Source organism: Hippoglossus stenolepis, chromosome 8 (assembly GCF_022539355.2).
Source record: "Hippoglossus stenolepis isolate QCI-W04-F060 chromosome 8, HSTE1.2, whole genome shotgun sequence".
NCBI lineage: Eukaryota > Metazoa > Chordata > Actinopteri > Pleuronectiformes > Pleuronectidae > Hippoglossus > Hippoglossus stenolepis.
Window position 1 is genome coordinate 4,748,230 of NC_061490.1, and position 20,602 is coordinate 4,768,831.

The window sequence follows — 20,602 nt, forward strand, 5'->3', positions numbered from 1 at the left end:
GACCCGCTTTGCACCTCATATTTCAAAATCTCTTTAAAATTCTGTAACTGTCTTTTGTTCACTCCAGTTGTTAATGCCTAACTTCAAAGGCTCGGCCTCATTAGCACAGAGGTAGAAACCCCTGTCACTCATTTACATTTGTTTAAAGGCTGCAGGGAGACGAGAGGAGAAAAGGGGGAGTCCAAATCCAAACCACTTGAAGTCAACCTTGTCGGTCCTCTGCCAACACCTGGTTTTATCAGTTGGTCACATTGCAAATATTATACTCCCCCTCCAGCGGTGGATATTGATTTCATTACTGGACTGATTCTTACAGGGAATGTGGGGTGAATTTGGATGGGAACGCGGCAAAGAAACCCTCAACATTCATGTCTAGGAAGGAAAAGGCACACGAGGGAAGTCAAACACCTGATTAAAAAAGGGGTGTTTTGGGGTTGATTTCTTTTTCTTTTCTTTGATCTATTCAACACACACACACAGTTCTTTCATTTGCTTTTGCTTGTTCACATCAAATCAAATTGAGGTGATTTTCCACAACTTTATTTGGCTTTTTCCACCTCCTGGTTGAGACAACAGGAGGGTTGTGTGTGTGTGTGTGTGTGTGTGTGTGTGTTTGGAGTGGTAAAACCGACCAGAGACATGGCTGTCTTCATGGAAGGATTTATTGATGTTTATCAGGGATGAATAGATCAAAGACTGCCACATGACAGGCGATCAATCACGTATCAAATCAAGGATGGCAATCCTCTAATAAAATAGAAAGAAGGGGAAAAACCGGCTCTCACCAGTTTTCTACCCCTTTCTTTCCCAGTCAATTATTCATCATTACTCACTCTTGAACCTCAAAAGCTCCCTTTTATCCCCCATAACATGCCATTTAGTTTATCTCACCAGTATTAAGAGAACTTTCCTGGCAAAAAGGGAACATAAAAAAAATAAATAAAAGACCTCAAAGTGGCATTGCGCAGATATGTGCGTCATTTGCGCAATTGGTCACATTTTAAAATAAAAAGTGATGCTCAGGAGGTGAGTGAGTAACACAGGAAAATTAAATTTAACAGACAAGTAAAATAAATCCCAGCATGCAGCACAGTTAAAGAAGATGGTGTGGAAGGAGATGTGTGTATTTGGCACATGTGAATAAAAAAGTATAGTTTGGCTACTGGGATGAGGAATGGAGGGGCGGGTAATACCTGCTGATCGCCGCGGATCTTGCTGCTTTCTCCTCGGCATAGTGACCGTCCCGTTCCACGGTGCTTCTCATGCAGGAATTACACACAATTACAAGTCTTATCAGTGTTGGAAAATCATCCCGTTTCTCGGGGGCCGGGGCTGAAAATGTCAAGTCTTCTTTTTTCAAACTGCCAGCTCTTTGGGGGGCTCAATAGCCGGGTCGGTTTCAGCGAGGATCAGCTCAAAAACTACGACGGCGTTCGGCCAGCTCCTGACAACTTCACGTCCATCAAAGATCATCTTCCTTCATCTCTCTCGTGGTAAAAAAAAATAAAACGTCAAAAATAAATAATCAGAGGCAGCAGGCGAGCACCTTGAAGTTTTCAGTTTCACTCCCACCAGGAAAAATCCCCCATGTAATCTCCAGTGCTGTTTGGAGGGGGGGGGGGGCGATAGTTTGCTGCGTCTTTTACGCACACGCCAAAACTAAAAAATAAATAAACTCTGGCAGCAACCAAACAAATAAGTCCCGCGTGATCGCAGCGCACAGCTCTGGGAAGTATCCGTCTGTTTCCCGTTCTGTTAGCGGAGACCTGGAAGAGAGAAAAGAAGGAGAGGGGAGAAATAGATAGACAGGCATTAGATGGGTTAATGTCAGTCCCGTCACCACCACGCCACCTCAGCCCGGATCCAGCCTCACCAGTCCGGCGGAGACTTTTTCCTCCCTCCCCTCCTTCCCGTCCTTCTCTCCCACTGAAAACAGATGGATGAATAAGCGGGAGCGAGCAGGGGTTCTCTCCTACTTACGTTTTAGGGCTCGTGGAAGCGATTTCCGCCGCTCATCTCATCGCATCTTGGACAAGAGTCGTTTTTTTTTTGTGTGTGTGGAGGGGTGGCTGATGCGGTGGAGAGGCTATCACTTGAGAGAGAGGGGGCAAACAAACAAGACGCAGGCGCATCCAAGCTTCGCCAACAACACATCAGATCGACATGGACTCAGATATTTGCCGCTTTTAGGAAAAGCAAAGAGGGGGCCAAACTCCTGGGACTGATCCGAGGTCTCCCCGACAGGAAAAGAGAAAAAATGGAAACGCGGTGGATCCAGGAGCTGTTTCAGACAGTCTCAACTGATAGACAGACGCATCGAGTGGCTTTTCCTGCTACATTTTTACTCCTCCCCTCTCCACAAGCGTCACCCCTGACAGAGGAGCCTACCTGTCAATCTTTTTAATTGTCTTGTTTTTCCCCCCTCTCTCTCCCTCTCTCTCTCTCTCTCCCTCCCTCTCTCTCTCTCTCCTTCTGCCTTTGCTTTTTAAAAACCCAAAGCTCCGACAAAGGGAAGGGTTATGTTGGAACTAAAACCAAACTTATATCAACATGTAGACCTTCTGCAAACCACAACAAGTATTGACCATTGTGTTTTTTTAACAACTTGCATGCAGTCTTTATCTGCGTATTAAAGCGTGCCACTGTCACGGGGGGGGTTTGACTCCCACTGGGGGAGGGACGCGTGTTCACTGGTCCAACATGTTGTAGTAACAGTGCAACGTTTCTGCTTCCAGAGGAGACAGTCAGGTGACAACACGGTGATAATGAGGCTGCTATAGCGTGGCTAAATGCAACGTGCACGGTGGAACGCAAACCACACTTCCACGGATCGCCAGCACACGCTTTGGTTACAGGTGTACACGCGATCGTTCAGCAACAGCTCTCCAGATTAGGGAGGAAAACATGCGAATTTTAACGGATGCGCAATTACGCACTTACGCACCACGCTGTGTTAAGTGTTTCTAGATGTGTAGCAAAGATCCGGCGGGGTTCGGTGTGTGTGTGTTTCCGTGGGAGGAAAGCGAGCCGGGGCTGAGGATACGGCAGGAGATGAGGATTGATTTGTTTCACCTTACTAGGAAGTGAGCGCTGTGTCCGGGAAGGGGAGGGACTCCGACGACAAGTCTGGGGCGCTGCTGGGCTGCTTACGAGGCTGCGCCAGTGCGCCGTTTTAATCCTAAACACTCGATTCCGTGCGCGTTGCGTTAAGTAGAGCGAGGCTCACGCAATTATAGAGCCGCGGCGTTTAAAGGTTTTATTCTCGCATTTACTACTGCGCGTTTGGAAGCCCGGCTCTACCCGGCCCGGCCCGGCCTGCATGTGCACCGCGAGAGCCTGTAGCGCAGGCTAATGGCAGCCGGGCTCACTGCTGCCACACACGCCCGTCAAGTTGTCCGTGAACTTTGTCACACATCGGCGCCATGTCCAGCCTCCTCCTGCGGCCGCGGCTGCTGAGACTCGGCGGGAGAGCGGTGTCGCTGATCGGCGGGGGGCGCGGAGCCAGCGACTCACTTTCAGGAGTTCATCCGGCGGCGCGGCGCTCCATCATAGACCTGTCCTACTCCGCGCACTTCATGGATTTCGGGGGGTCCTCCATACCCAGCAGCATGAGCAAGCTGGTCGTCACCAAGCTCAGTCCTGATTTCCGAGAGGCCGTGTGTGTGCAGAGCGTCGCGGTGCCGACCCCGGGAGACGCGGAGCTGCTCGTCAGGAATCGGTAAGTAGTTGGTTGTTTTTTTTTTTTAGAGAGAGACGTGCAGAAATAGACTCCCGTTTCCTGCTCTGCTCGCGCGGAATAAGCAAACGCGTGTGCCAAAGCGTGTCATGAGTCTATTTGTGGGTGATTATCTCATGTGTATGTGTCACTACAGTGTGGAGAAGTTGTGAAAATAAGAAAATAAAAAATAAAGGTCCGCGCTTACCTCAGTTTACCCTTGTCCAGCACCTGCGATCATCATCATCACAAGATGGCAAAAATACGTGAGGAATAAAGCGCTCTACTGTAATTCCAAGTTCCGCCCTCTTCTGCATTTGTCTATCAATCCATCTCGGGATCTCTCTCTCTCTCTTTCTCACACACACACACACACACACACACACACACACACACACACACACACACACTGTCTCTCTCCCCCTCTGCCCTCCTGTCTCTCTCTCTCTCTACGTCACCAACCTGCAAACAGAAAGTCATGGGGGGGCTCAGACTGGCACCACGCAGGAGATGGAGAGGGAGATGCTGTTACATGGCGCGGGGAATTGCAGCATCATTTCAATCATTCACAGCAGCAGGAACCAGCGGTGTGTTCACGGTTCTAAAGCAGAGTAAACCACCTGAAGTCCCTATTCACACACACACACACACACCACAGACTGTGTGTGATGCAAACCAGATGTAGCCTGACATCGTCTACATCATTTAGATATAAATGGATTAATGCCATTCAATTCAGCATTTTGTAATTTAAAAGTGGGAAAGGCGTAAATGCATTTGTAACATTCTGGTTCAATGTGAGATTTCCCCCAGAGGTAGTGTCCTCTCCTCGTTTTCATTTGTACTTCACAGACTGCATGAATCCACGTCTGACATAATTTTCAAAGTTAAATTAGCCAAACACAAGTCCACTCCCGGCTCTATTGTGTTATTTATCACCAATTAACTTATTTTCCATGAGACCAAGTGTAAAACATATCAGGCCACGTTAGTGACTTATTGCCCAGTAAGACAGTGATCATTTGTGAACTAAGACCTTTGGCCGTTTGTGTGTGCATTACTGAGGCGTCACAAGATCAGAGAAGATGCTTTAACCAACAGGGGAAATAAATATATCTGTTTCTGTTTGTGCCATCTGAGAGCCACCTATTCCGTTTGGCACGGCACCGGCGTAACCTTAAACAAATGTACATATGAAATGTGTTTAATGACAAACCTAGAGTGAGAAATTGATGATAGAAAAGAGCCCGACTGCGGTGATAGAAGCAGATTAATTCACAAGACAGAAATAAAACTTTTTTTATCGTCACCATATATTACAGTTTTCATAGAGTGAAAGGAAGCAGATGTTTTTAACATAATGTAAATCTGTAAATGCCAAGATTCCTAAGTGCTCCTCAGCCTGACATTCGAGAACACTCTGTGTACTCGTTTTACTAAATGTAGTCACTTTGCTGAAGCCAATACGATACTCTGCACAAAGGTGGAGTCAGATATATGTTTATAGAGAATAGTAATATTTGTTCTGGAGAACAGTTTTTATAGATTTCAATTTCACTTCTGCTATAAATAAAAATGAAAGTATTCACTCTTTATTTAATTTAGTATATTTTCTAAATTGGAGCATTTCCCATCACATTGTGTTTTTGTATTATAATGTTGGTGTAACAAGTGGTGGGGTTTCGAGTTTTCTGTTCTGGATATACATCTTCATTTTGGCAATTGTTATCAGTTTCAGGTTTTTCAAATATTTTTTTTTTACTAGTTGTGACTTTATTGTCGCAAATATAATCTTATTTAATTTGTTAAAACTGAAATAGTTCAGTATTTTCATTGAAGCACATTGAAGTATTTGTGCCTTTGATGATAACACGTTTTTTGTGGGGAGACTGATTCCATCGATGGAAAATAGACAAAATAGACAAATCAAGGTAATTTGTTATATCATCGGGGCCCATCTCTAAACCACAGAAGCATTATCTACAAGCTCAAAGTACACATGTGACACGCACAGTAATGAGGCGCAGCATGTGCGCTGCTCTAAACGGCGGTAAATGATTTATTTATACATTCCTTTCCCACATATTTGTTTCCTGCATGTTACCGAAGTAAGATGAAAACAGCCGCCGTCGTGCCGAGGCAAGAAGCAACTATCTAAGATTTTTTTTTAAAGTGCAGTTTGTTGTGGGTGTCTCTGAAGACAATGAATCATGACATCATGCAATGTGTTTTGTGATACAAGCCTTTCCCTGTCAGAGCAGGACTGTTCTCTTCAAGAGAAAAGGGAATCATTGCCAAAACAAACCAGAGTGTTTATGCCCCGTGCAGACGTGTCTAGAGAAGGAAGCTGAAGTCTTGACCTTCAGACTGGAATTCAGGAAACGCTAATGACCACACAAATGCTTTTGTACGCCATCATGAATGTATTGTATGCATTTTATTCACAACTTCCTCAGTAAACTGTTTTATCTTCTCACCTTTTAATCCACAACTGTTGTTGTTTTCTCTGTTTGTCTTTAGTTTTGTGGGAATCAATGCCAGTGATATTAATTACTCGGCGGGCCGTTACGACCCCTCGCTGAAGCCTCCTTTCGATGCCGGTTTCGAGGGTATCGGTGAGGTTGTCGGCCTCGGCCTTAGCGCCAGCTCCCGTTACACCATTGGAGACAACGTGGCCTATTTCCGCAGTGGTGCCTTTGCTGAGTACACGGTGGTACCTGCCAAGGAGTGCGTGCCCGTCCCTGCAGTGAAGCCAGAGTTCCTCACCCTGCTGGTCAGCGGTGCCACAGCCTACATCGCTATGAAACGTCTGGGCGACCTGGCCGAAGGTGAGACGGTCCTGGTCACCGCAGCTGCAGGAGGCACCGGGCAGTTTGCTGTGCAGTTTGCCAAACAGGCCGGTTGCCACGTGATTGGGACCTGTTCGTCCAACGAGAAAGCCGGCTTTCTGAAGTCCCTCGGCTGTAACAGGCCGATCAACTACACCACAGAAGACCTCGCCAAGACGCTTCGGAAAGAGTACCCAAAAGGTGTAAACGTGGTGTATGAGTCAGTTGGAGGAAGTGTTTTAGAAGTCGCCGTGAACACTTTGGCCAACAAGGGTCGGCTCATAGTGATCGGCTTCATCTCTGGGTACCAGACGCCATCGGGTATCCCACAGTTCAGAGGAGGAACACTGCCGGTCAAGCTGCTGCAGAAGTCGGCCAGCATGCGGGGCTTCTTCCTGCCCCACTTCTACAGCGACTACAGGGAGGCTCTGAGTAGCATGATGCAGATGTTTGCCAATGGGAAGTTAGTGTGTGAAGTGGATTATGGGGATCAGGCAGAGGGGGGGAGGTTTGTAGGCTTAGAGTCAGTCTTCCGGGCCATGGACTACATGTATTCTGGGAAAAACCTGGGCAAAGTCGTGGTGGAAGTGGCACCGCCTGCTGTTAGTAATAGCAAGCTGTGATTTCCCAGATTGTTAGTGCACCAATGAAACCATACTTGATTACTGTGATTTATGACTTTAATTATTTTTAACACAGGTTAATTATTTTTGTAAGATGATTGAAATGGCATTTAAAATAAAGCTACATCCAACTTTATGGTCTATTTTTATCTTATATCTCATGTTGTGAAGTGTCCAAAAAAAGTCATCCCTAATTTACAATTTCCATGGATTTGGTATTTAAAAAATTAGAAGATTAACTAATAACTCAGTATTGATGATAATATTACACAAACATTTAGATATAATCTTAGAAACAAACATCTGTAATTTGATCAAGAACTTAATATTTATCGTGTATCCTAATCCTGCGCCCTCGCCCTCTTGAAGAAGTCCACCTCTGAAATAATTTTAGACCTGCTGCCGCAATGTTCTCGCTTTTAGCACTGTCGGCACTTTATCTCCTATAAATGTTTTATGATGGACTTCATTGTTTTTCTAATGGGAGGGGCTCACATTGGTATGTGGCTGTCAAAAGTAAATGCTGCTCCAGGTGTGCTTGGTATTTCATTGCCTGTTTGTGGCTGACAGAATCGGCATTCACACAATCAATCTTTTCATTCACATGCCCCAGAGCTGCACATAATATATAAGAAAAAAAAAATTAGTCCAGCTAACCAGGAGTTGGACGAGAAAAATGCCATTACTTTTCCTCACCGTGAGAAAAAGAAATCCCCTGTAGTGAATGCGTTGTGGAATGCTCTTTGACATATTTTTTTGTCATTTCCGTTTTTTGTCTTTGATTTAGTTTCGGAAACGAGAAACAAAACAGTGCAACGCACCTCAGGAAGTTTAGATAATACATAACCTGAAGATTATCATTGTCAGGAAAAAAAAGATGAGACTCAGGCGAGAAGTGGTTTTAGCAACTTTCAAAGTTTCCATCTGTGAAAAGTTTCCCAGATCTCACAGGATTGATTTTTTAAAAGCTGAATGACATAAAGCAACCCCGTTCCCTTAAAACAATAAGAAATAAACATGAGATGTATTGATGCAGTCCATGTTGTATGACTGTAGTGTGTGTTGTCTACAACAAACACCTGTTCCTACCTGGCAGGGAGGGGTGTATGTCCTCATGCACTGTGAACATGTTATTTCCTCATCCAGGTGGTCACTCGAAATATAACCCAGTGTGAAATACATTACAGGTGTGACCCCAGCATGCAAAGCTGCTACCTTCACCAGACGGTGCAGGAAATCAGAAACACACCGGGACAGTTTTGAGTCTGTAGTGGAGAAGTCAGAACAGAAGTCTTCAACATAGACAGTGGCCTTTTTTTTAAATGTAGTCCTGCATTTAATCATTGTGATTATTAGCTATTAATTATGTATGTTAAAGCTTTTTTTATTGGTTGATACTGAAAAAGAAATCTCTGGCTGCCCAGTTTGTTCCCAGCTGTCCATGTATTTTAATTACCGTAATTTACTAAATACTTTAAACCTGCTTATGTTAACTAAAATGGCCAATTTTAATAAAATGTTTCAATCTATGCAATTAAAAGTTAATGTCTGTAAATTATTCTTATTATATTTTTATTGAAACCACGCTGTTTTAAATCTATAATTAAAACTGAGACGTGACCAGTGAGAAATGTATCGAGTCTATATCCCCGAATGAAGAAAGGAGATCTTTAAATCGTGGCATCAAACTCTGTCACACTTCTGTTTGCTCAACCTGGGTTAAGCTGCAAAAGCAAGTTCTTACATGCCAGGTGCACAAGAGGTGAGAGAGGTGGATGTTTAGATGAATTTAGAATGCTTGAGTGCCGTGTGCATCCATGTTGCGCGGCGAGGAGGAGGAGGAGGAGGAGGAGGAGGAGGAGGCCAGCTTCAGCATCCCTTCAATTAACAGGAGAGGCCTCGTCTCGGTGTCCTCCAGGGCCTACCTGTTCCTCCGCTGATTATTGAGCAGTCACAGCCCCAATTAAAAGAACACAGCAACCTGGAGAGACAACACTCTTTATTTAATTGGATTGTGTAGCAGTCGGAGGCTGCTAACTGGCAACGTATTGAAGCGACCTGTATCTGTGCAGCGTAAACAAGACATTAAAGATAGACAAGGTCTTCCAGAGACACATTTGCAGACTTTGTGAGGGTGAAACTGCCGAAATAATTGTTCAATGGCGGAATTAAGCAAAGTGTCACTCTTATTTTACTGCTCATATGCAAGTAATGTAAGGTAAACTAAATTTACCCTATTGAACTGATTTGAGTTAATGAAATAAATACCGGGCTTAGGTTATAACAACTGCTGTAAACTGGCTGCAAAATATGGTTCTTCATGAGGAAAAATAGTTAACGTGCTGCTTTTTATTCTCAGAAACCGATTTTTCTGATGTTTGATTTATTTTGCCAGCAGTGTACCTCAAAGTGAGATTTACCTTTGACAGAAGAACTTTCAATGAAAAGCTTAATAATAATACTAACTGTCAATTCAGCACATTCATGGGCTCTGCCGCTACAGCAGTGGTCTTTTACAACCAGTAGCTTGTGGTGGCTAATGCTGCAAATGTTAGCAAACTGAAAATAGAAAAGGGAATTAAATATAAGGAACAAAAGATCAGAGATTTTGAGAATATAGTTGTAATAAATAAAATTGTAATATTACAAAAACAAAGTTATAATTTAAGCTACTTATCAAGAAGATACAATAAAGAACGTGGAGCGCTAACGTAAAATTAATATTTTGGCACATCAGCTCCACATTAATATAGTATCAGGACTTTGAACAGATTGTGTAAGACACTGTCAACTCGGAAGAAAGAACCACAAAGACTTGAGGGGAATTGTCTTTTTTTTGGAGGAGGAAATGTTGGAGTAGTCGACTGTGATGTTATCATTGGTTACATCTGTGTGATATTCGAGGGGTTGTTTTTCTCAAGAAACAATGAGCCTGGTTCCAGAAGGAGTGAAACTTTGCTCCTTATTTCCTAAAACAAAATAAAAAATGACTTAATCTCAAATATTACGACTTTCTTCTTTATTCCAACTTTATTCTCGTAATAATACAACTTTATTCAAGAAATCACTGACCCTAATACTAATATTCATTGTAATTTTCTGATGTGATGTATGTCTCCTCCTGTTTTTTGTGGCCACAGTGATGCTGCTGTGCACGTTACTCTCACTTTATAATTCTTTCTTCGTCTCTACCTTACTGGTTTAGGACATTACAACTTGTTTTAGCCCTCCAATCCATTTCAAACTTGGATCCAAGACAGCCGCTTAGCGCTGGTCTTCATTGTTGCATGTTGACATTCATTGCAGAGAAATTCTCAAAGGTGTCTCTTTTTTTTTTCTTCACTAAACCCTCTTTTTTTCCCACAGTTTCCCCCATGCTGGAACATGTGGCACATAACAAAGACATCATCCTCATAGTGTGGGATGGTAGTCTACCTCCAGGCGCCTAAGGGACACTGGCTGGCTGCTTGGTGCTGCCAGGATCCAGACAGTCCAGTTTCTCTCTGTGCAAGTCAGTCAGACCCCCTCAACTCCCAGACTCCCCGAGCCCCCGTCACTCCTACCTCCGCCTAATTACCAAACCTAAAACCCCACTCAACTAATTAGCCACAGCAGACCCAGGAACTGTGAGTAAAGGTAAAGAGATGGCTTCATTCAGGGAGTGTGTGTGTGTGTGTGTGTGTGTGTGTGTGTGTGTGTGTGTGTGTGTGTGTGTGTGTGTGTGTGTGTGTGTGTGTGTGTTGAAGAGGGTGAGAGTGAAAGAAAGAGACAAGAAGAAAGGGAAATGGAATATCCAAGCCTCCTTTAGCGGACACATCTCTACAGCCAATTAAAGTCATTTATTAAACTCTTTACGAAACCTGAGTTGTGCATGACAGAATGACGGGGGAATGTGTTTGTTTGCGGCCGTGCACGTGCTTCCCGATTCGTAGACGTGCTTAGGGGAATGCAAGCACGCGCACGTCCACCCTCACACACACACACACACACACACACACACACACACACACACACACACACACACACACACACACACACACACACAGAAGCATCGACATGTGTCTCAGTATGGCTGGCAATCTGTCGGTTTTTCTGTCTATCAGCAGCACAAGAGCTCAGTGGGACATAAATTACAATATGCGGCAGCACCACTTGTATAAGTCTCAATGAAGGGGTGGAATAACTTTCTTAATCAAGTTCCCCTGATTAATTGTAATAAAGGTGTCATCTGTAAACGTGTCCTCCTGATTGAGTAATTCGGGGGGCTGGAGACAGTAAGCACATCCCTGGTGATTGGGGAGCGTTGGACAGAGTGGGGGGAGGGAAGGAAGGTGTGTGGAGGACACACTGAGACACAAATAGCTCCTGGGCACACTGGCAGCCTTCGCACAACTGACAGTTATGAAATACAATTATCAGTTGATCTGCTTAAGAATTCATCAGCGGCTTCAGCGGCCAGTAAAGATGTTCACAGGGAGACAGAGGAGGGAGAGAGGGAGGGAGGACGACACAAAAGCAGAGAGGGCCTCGTCGAATAAATGAGATTTTTATTTAGTCCAACAGATTGTTCGCATTATGTTAACACTATTGTGCGAGGATTATCTTTCCTGTTGTTTTCTTTTGTAAGCGTCATCTGTTTGGTTTCATATTATCCGTCTAACCTCCAGAGGTGCAGAGCTATTTGTTTTAAGCACCGGAGCGTTGCAAAGGTCATGTAACCCCTGTTCCTATGGTGACAAGTTCATATTACTCAACTATAACTGGATCAAATGTGAGACTCACCTCAGTAGTTTCATCAAGCTGAGAATATCATGCGGCAGTCCACCAAACATGTAGTATTTGAGCGTGGCGTCAACCAGTAAAGGTGAATGAACACAAGTAGTTTGTGTTTTGAACGATTTAAATTACTTGTGTCAAGCAAATGAAGCCACATTGAAAACATCCATTCTGAGGAAAGGCTGCAGGTTAAGCTATGAAAGTGTTTTTTCCACTCGTCAAAAACAACCATCAGGCTTTTCTCTGCAATGGGAAACAATACAGTCGGTATTCATTCCCAGGTTTTATTTGGCTTCAATCGGCACTAAAGGAATCATCAGAAGAGTGAATGGTGGATGAAAGGATGTATTAATACCTATTTGACTTTAATAGTTATCGTTAGCTTTGTAGACCAAATGATTTAATTCACTGTGCTGCTACCAACAGCGACCGCCAGTTTTGAAAGTGGAATGTGCTCTTGTTTGTTACTCTAGGCATTGGTTGGCGTAGTGAATCAATAAATACACCTTAAATATCAGGTGACTTTGACACATCATTTGTTTTCATTGGATTTCTTGTATGACACAAGAATGTTGGCCGTTATAATGTAGTAACTCTATTGTAGAGCTGCTTATATGTTAAACAAACACCCTGTCCATGCTAATGCAGATATTTTGCCAAACAAACTTTTCCCTCTGTGTTTGGGCCTCCCACACATGAACAGTGTTTTAAGTCACTAAAACAGAGATTTTTTTTACAAACGTCTTCCTATGTGTAGATTTTTAAAATACTCCACTTCGTCTTTATTCATGTGTACGTGCTTGGAAAACAATAACATCTCAGTTTACTTTATGCATGTTGCTTTGTGTAATGAGCATGCACCAGAAACCACAACAACAATGGCGGCTATATAGACCGAGCATGCTTGTTAGAACGTTTGAATTTATGTTCTCGCCTGGACGGATATATTTCGTAAAATGAAGGTTGTGTGGACAGATATTTTTTTACAGAGGAGAAAATATCTGTTCAGAAAATATCCACAAAGGGTCAAATTCTGCAGGTTTTTATTAAAACTGGGCTAAATTAGTTTAAAAACTGAAAGGTTTCTAGATGCTTTGGTCAGCAGCTCCCAAAGTTTGGTTGTTTTTGTGAACAAATGTTTATTTTCAAAGTAGAAGGGCACTCGGAGCATCCACCAAGGCCCAACAGAACCCTTATGAAACTACATTTAAATTCATTAGATCTGGAGTTTTATTTAGATCATATATCGGTCCCCTAAACATGCCTGATGTTTTCATCAGGATCCATGAACTATTCTCAAAGGAAATGTAAAAAATGCAATGTTATAGAAAGTAAAAAAAAAAAGAAACCTGGTTCTGACCCCTGATCCGGGTCTGCACAAAAATTGAATGGGCTCTTTCTTGATCCATAACACATCCTTTCACCATAATAATCCTTTCACTTCCCTGGTGAGTTTTTGTGTAATCCCGTTAAATTACAGTAAACCATTTAAACACAGATGAAAACATAACTAATGAAATTAAGTAAAAACAAATATTTATAATTTGAAAGTGAAGATAAAAGCATCTGCCGAAAAGTGTAAGAAAGGTGTTTCAACAGAATTTGTATATTTCTATTTGAAGCTCTTCATGTAAAATATAATCATACTGCATGAAACCTTCAAATTTAGCCTGATTTTAAACCAGACATCTGGACATCTTTAAATATGTAAATCAATAAATGATTAACTGGCAGGAAATGTCCAGGCAGTTACATCAAACCGTGGTAACAATATTAAACAGACAATCATTTGCAGGGGGCCCAGTTCAATTTCACCACAAATTAAAAGATCGTATTATCAGCATTTATTTACCACTGTAGGCTCAAACTATACAGATACAGTCTAATAAAACTGTATTCTTGTTGTCTGTACCACCAGCAAACGTGTTGAATTAAAGATGAAAACAAGCACTAACGTTTCTATTTGACAGATAAAATCACACTCGGCAGCATTCATCATCTCTTTCTACCTACATTAACCCTTTAGGGCACCTTCCGTGGCCTCTGGAGGGGAGCAAGGGTCCCTCACTGTGTCTGTTCAGATGTAGATATATATTCAGGTGAAAGGCAAGGGCACTATTCACTACCTCAGGATTAATGACAACATCATCGCCATCGCCATGCTTACCGGCCCCATGTTTCCATTGGCTGGATAAGAAAAGGAGAGGGAAGACGGCGGCGGGAGGGAGGGGGGGGGGGAATATGAGCTTCCTGTCGGAGGGATGACGGACAGGTCCTCAGTCCAGCTCCCCCAGGTCCCCCCTGTCCTCATTCTTTACTGGCCTGAGCTGGCTGGCGAGGCAGCGTCTCTGCGGCCAAGGACACTGGGGTGTCAGCGATGCGTCTGGGTAACATCGTTCATCAGGCCGCATCGGTAATGGGTAGCTCTCTGTGACAGTGGTCATCAGGACACAAAAGCAAAAGGGCCCATAAACATCACATGACAGATGGCTGGGAGGACAGCTTCGGACAGGGAGGGAGGGATGGAGAGTGAGAGATAAAGTGAGATAGAGAGAGAGGGAGAAGGACGGAGGTGGAACAGAGATCTCAGGCGGGATTGTTAAGTCCGAGGAAAAGTCTGGAGCGCTGGATGGTTTATCGGCGCCCATGTTCAATGTCAGCTGTGAAGCGAAAGCCTGGAAATCACTGGGTAAATAGTTGGCAAAATAGCCACAGTAAATCAGTGCATGTTCAGAAATAAATGCAGTAAAAACACAGTAGCTTGGGCCTCTCTGCTCAGAGGAAAATAACTTTCAACAGTATTTGCTGTTGAAAAATATATTTTTTAAAACAGCCTTTGAAAAAAAAGCTTAAGAACTCACACTCATTTGTATACTTCTTCCTATTAGTTTACTTCATGTCAGCAGTGACTTGGGTCATTAGTTGCAGTCAAACCTTCCAACCTCCAACTCGGTGTGTGCGGTGTCAGAGAAGAGAAGGGTTAAACAGACGGTCCGATATGAAAAGAGGTGTTTGCTTAAAATCCGAACAAAAAGAAGAAAACACATTGAATTGCTTGAAAGGATAAGAGATTGTCGAAGAGACATCTTCAGAGATACAAGCCTGCAGCACTGATATGTCAGAAGATTTCATCAAAAGGCACAACTCCGACTTTGAAGAGTTTGACAGAGAAGCACGGCGTGTCAGAGGAGCTGGCCTGAGGAGGATGATGCTTTTTTAAATGAATCACAGTCTAAGTCTGAGGCTGCGGGTGAAAGTTAAGGAATAATTATGGAGGTGATCGCAGTGACAGAATGCGAGAAACAGGTTGTGTGAAAAGGGGGAGAGGTGAGGGTGTCGACGGCTGTCACAGGAGTGACTGCAGAACCTGTTGTAGGTCCCTGTAGAGTTAAGACAATTGTTGTGTTAGCAACACCTTTGTCACCTCAGGACGTATATTTTGTCTTCACATGTTTACAGGGAATCAAGTCCCAAATGTGACGTATCGTCGTGAAGAACACTGAAATGTAGCTCCCTGCCGTCGGTGGCGACGCCGAAGGCAGCGCTCCGTCTCTCTTTGTTTTGCGGAAACAACCTTGCCCGTCCATTAATCGCCATCCATCCATCCTGTGCACCTGTATATAAAAGTGAAATTAGAATATCCATCACTCGAGTGCAACGTCAGCGTGATTGATGGGTTAGTCACAGGATCCCCTCCGTTTCCTACCCAAGTCTGTGTTGCAGTAGTGAGAAGTGAACATTATCTAGCGCCATGATCAGATTTAGTCTGCACATTTCCATCTAGGAGAGCGTTTTGAGTGGATGATACACAATCCCTACGAGAAGGCAGCCAGCAGAAGGTTTATGGAAATCTAATATTGCCAGGCTTTTTGGTTTGTTAGACTTGTTATTCGCGGAGTGGGCTGGTGACACTTTTGATGTAACAGTATGAGACTATGTAACGAGGCAGAATCTCATTTTGTTGAAGTGTTTCTGTCAAACTGTGCTCTGAGGGATGATGGAGAAAATCTGTGCAAACAGGTTTTGAGTGGGGTGTGCAAAGACTAAAATACCAACTGTTCTCAGAGAAAAGCCTTTGGTAAATAACAGGAAACATCCTCGGAGAAGGCGATATGAATGCCAGAGAGCACGTTCGCCTTTTAAGTTGAGCAGACAGTATTTAAACACAATGCATAAATTGATGGAGTCAGTGCAAACAGAGGGTGAGAATTAAACTAATGTATGAGGCTAATATAAAGATTCAGAAACAAACGGTCTGAACACAGTCGATGCCAAAATATTGGTGTTTAAAAACCCATGTGGGTCAAGTTTATGTCTCTCCTTCTCTGCCTATCTCCCTCCCTTTGTATGTCTGTGTCTGTATGTGTGTGTGTGTGTGTGTGTGTGTGTGTGTGTGTGTGTGTGTGTGTGTGTGTGTGTGTGTGTGTGTGTGTGTGTGTGTGTGTGTGTGTGTGTGTGTGTGTGTGCGCTCTGACGACGTGGAGACAGGAGCCCGAACGCTGCAGGATGGAGAAAGGTGAACAGGAAACAGAAGGTGCCCATGGAGGAGGTATATGACATCTGTCAGGATCCGGGGTGGGTGGGGGATTCGGTGCCCCCCCTCTGCCAGCCGAGGGTCACCCATCGCACGGCAGTCGCTGAAGTTGTCACGACACCGTTGACACTTCTTTGGCAATGGTGGCCGAGAGCCGGACAACCTCGGACGTTCAAGAAGACACACACACACATAGTTTTTGAGTAAATTTGTCTGAGGGGAGTGGTGGGGGGTGTTTTGTATGTGCTGTTTGTTCCTTCTCTGTACAGAAATGTCAGTTGTTGCTTCTCTCTCTCTCTCTCTCTCTCTCTCTCTCTCTCTCTCTCTCTCTCTCTCTCTCGCTCTCTCTCTCTCTTTCCCCACTCTCTTCAGGGTCCTGGATGGAGGAAGGTCAGCTGACACGGCAAGGTCGACAAACAAACAAACAAACAGAAGGAATTAAAATAGAGGAAAAACAGGGCAGATGAAAACGTGGCGGTGTGTGTGTGTGGGTGTGGGTGTGTGTGTTTTATGGCTGTGAGTCTGATGGCATGTAGCAGCCATTCCTCTCCATTGTGTCCTCTGCCCCCCATTGGCTGCGACAACACCGCCTGGCAGGCCTGCCAGTGTCACGTCATCTCATACTTCTGCTTAACTACATGGACGACAAGGGCCACCCCACACCAGGACCCCCCGTGTCTCACCGCTCAGGTAACTGGGTTTTGCTCGGGGCAGCAGAGGTCATTCACAATTAATTTGATGAGAACAAATATTTACTTACCTAAGAATTAGATCCGGTTGATTTTAATTCATCTTTAAAGGAAAAAGTAAAACAAAACATACCTGCAAATATTATTTAGATTTCACAATAGCCTGGTTCCACTTCTAACCCACATCTCTTTTCCACAAACTAGTAATCCAGTCTGATTATATAATATAAATAGATGATTTCTTTAGACCTTTTTCTTTAATTTATCACACAAACCAAACAACAGGTATTTACCTCAGAATCATTCTGTGTGGTAATTAGAGAAATAAGGAGCCCGCTCAGATCCACTGCAACTTTTTCATGATAAAGCCGAGCCATCAGTCACTACATTATTGTTAGGGTGATAACAATATCTTTATTCATTTTATTCTTGCACTGGATCTAAATGTGAAATTTTATTCTCTACAAATTTGATATTATAGCAATTGCACCTGTGGATTTTGTCAAAAGTGTAGAAATCATCTGAATAATGTAGGAAAGTTGTCATAGATCAAGATAAAAATAAAAGAAATTTAATATGTAATTTTTTCCATTTTATTTATAATTACATGCTTCTACTTTTCATTTGCTGCCAATAATGATCAGGATTTATAAAAAATATAACACAATGAATTCAGACTCAAAAGTGTTTGCGATCAAGAATCACGCAAATTATTAAAAAATACAATTATTATCAGGACATTAAACAGTTATCATATGTGGTTTTAGGTGATAATTTAGTAGATAACCCATGCTTATAACCAAGCATTTCATTGTTTTACTATCACACTATGTCCTGAGTAACCAGCAGACCCCTGTTTGTCGTGACTTTGAATATATTTGGCTCATGCTGCTGCAGGTGAAGCCCGGGCCTCACCCTCAGATCTGTATGCAGAGTGTGCCTTTAAAAAAAGCATGTTTCAGTTGTTTATTCTTTGCATTGTCTTTTCCTTTCTGTGCCGAGTTTTGACATTGGAGATGACAGGTGTCTGTGGGGTGGAGGAGAAAGAGGAGAAAGAGGAGGAGGAGGAGGAGTTGCTGGTAAGAAAACAATCTTTTACTGCCTGTGGGTGAAGGCAGATTCCTCTAGGCAAGGCGGCCTTCAGCGTTTAGCTGGGGGCGCAGTATCAAAATCACAGCCACTGCTGTACCCCTAAGGCGCTAATCTCAACCAGTTACCGTCAAGTGCTGCTTCTTCTTTATATAATCCTTTACCCCCCCCCTTTCCCTCAGCTCTCTCCATCTCCACTGTTCCTCCACTGTTCCAGACCCAATCCACAGAGGTGAGAGGATAAGTGACAGTTTGAGAAGGTGCAGGGGAAGCCAGGCATCTTGACTCCAGCATTTGTTACTTCTGCTTACAAGTCGTAATATCAAACCTTACACACAAAACCATTCGCAGAAACTGTAATATCACAATTAGCCCGGCTTCATGTGCTCATGTGCACCAAACCAGGCATCTCACCAGATGCTGAGGAGACCTCTGCCGTCATCCAGTGAGCTCCATGGAAAAGGCTTGTTGTTTGATCATGGAATGACTGGTAATTTAATAAGTAACCCGAGCGGAGGAAAGAGGGGGAAATGAGAGAAAATGGAGGAGTAAAAAAGCATTAAGATTAACTGATGACATGTTCAACTGTGCGCATAATATGAGGCTTAGTTAAGTATGTACATGCTGTTTGTCAATTATTTAAAACCCTAGGAAATTAAGTCCAGGTAATCTCATAAGGTGTAAATAACATTCTTTTTCATGGCAGCTTAATTGAATTCATCTGACGCTATTTAGAAATAACAGAATTAGATTTGCTCTCACATGCAACCTAAGATTGTCGAGAGGCTTTGTTTGTAAAGGTGAACAGAGGAGGAATTAGACTTTGTACATTTATACAGAACCACTCAGGATTCCTCATGTCTCCCTGTTCTCAGGTCTTTCATGATTGTTGTGATGGCACAGACACATGGAGCTCGTTCTCCTGCCTGATGTAGCACAGCAAAGATTTTGACATAAATTTACAATATCAACTTTTTAAATATAAAAGTTAAAATCAGGACTTTAAATATTTCTTCTCTGAAAACTGAAATGGATCAACAATTGGAGTTGTGATCTTCTTTTAAATACCTAGCGTAACATAACCCTAGGTTGTATAAGAAACCATTTTAGCCTAAAACCAAACACATTGTGCATATACAAGTGTGTTTCTATAGAGGTAGTGCAAGTAGTCGACTAATTGTCTGTTGTTATATCAGAAAACACTTAAAAAACACACCTCTGACTGTCTTTTAAGGCACATTCAGTTTTCTACAAAGGATTTTACTACAGAAAAAGATCCTGCTTTTCTTCCTGTGTGAAACAGAAATTAGTTTGACCTGCTCTTGATTACAGAGATGTGTTGTGTATGAATGCCTCAGCTCATGGTCTTCACATGCTGGATGGCGTTTATCATGTGGCACTGAGATACATTACAAATTTCCATTCTCTTATCACCATTGTGAACCCACTGGTTTGTGTTCATATATTCTGGGCTAAATCCCTTCCTATTTATCGTCTCTTTTAAACTGGGATTGTGATAGTCGTCTATTAATCTTCATTCTAAGGACATTTTGCAACTTGTTGTTTCCAAAGTCCAAACTGAATACGGAGAAAAGATTTTAAAAAATAATTTTCGGGACCTAATGCATGGAATAAGTTACAGACGGATTTTCAACGAGATTAAAGCTCTGGTAAATCTCTTGAGTCCAGGTTTTATTTGTGCAAGTATTTTATATGATCCAGATCTAATGTTATTAATGTGTTTCTCTGTTCATTGCTGTTCCTGTTGAAACTGTGTTGCTGCTATTCTTGGCAAAAGAGACTTTTAATCTCAATCGGACAAACCTGGTTAAATTAAGGCTGATAAAAGAATGAATACAAAAGCTTTTATAATCTTTATCGTGGCGTAATACAGATCGCTCTGAACACGCATGTGGGGAAATGTCCACTGGTTACTCTGCTGTTGTATTTGGCTGTAAGTACCAAGACATTAAAGCTTTTAAGTGTCACCTGAGTATGAGTAAATGTGCAGCCAGTGGAGACTGGAGCAGAGATGTTTGACAGTGGGTTGCACAGACCAGGCCAAGCATGCAGACACAGAGACAGTGGCCTCGGGCGTTTCTGATTTGGCCTTACTAGCGGGATGGCACAGTTTGATGCTGTTTACGTGCACACACACACACACACACACACAGACACAGACACAGAGACAAACACACCCACAAAGAGTCTTGATGCAGACTGTAGGTGAAGGCCTGTATATGTCTGTCTTGTCTTGTGAGGGAGCGGGCCTGAGATGGAGGTGGGGGAGACATATTGGAGGGAAGGAGGGGAAAAGGGGAAATGGAGGGATTAGATGAAACCTTTCA

General features: G+C 43.1%; 2 protein-coding genes across 3 annotated transcripts in view; one reads left to right on the plus strand and one right to left on the minus strand.

The window, feature by feature from the left end:
- LOC118113296 (teashirt homolog 1) overlaps window positions 1–4,073 on the minus strand; it is a 37,549-nt gene extending 33,476 nt beyond the window's left edge. The window contains exons 1-2 of one of the 2 annotated variants that reach the window (XM_035162839.2): window positions 3,924–4,073; window positions 1,194–1,766 (exon numbers count right to left, since the gene is read on the minus strand). In XM_035162839.2, coding sequence (XP_035018730.1) covers window positions 1,194–1,233 — 40 coding nt within the window. In that variant the 5' untranslated portion in view covers window positions 1,234–1,766; window positions 3,924–4,073. Of the gene's footprint in view, window positions 1–1,193; window positions 1,767–1,980; window positions 2,433–3,923 lie in introns of those variants that run through there. The other variant, XM_035162838.2, reaches the window with a different exon arrangement.
- On the plus strand, window positions 3,102–7,300 carry LOC118113297 (prostaglandin reductase 3). The gene is made up of 2 exons (XM_035162841.2): window positions 3,102–3,718; window positions 6,236–7,300. The coding sequence occupies exons 1-2, from the start codon at window positions 3,423–3,425 to the stop codon at window positions 7,164–7,166; spliced, it is 1,227 nt and encodes a 408-aa protein (XP_035018732.1). The 5' UTR covers window positions 3,102–3,422; the 3' UTR covers window positions 7,167–7,300.
- Window positions 7,301–20,602: the final 13,302 nt, after the last annotated feature.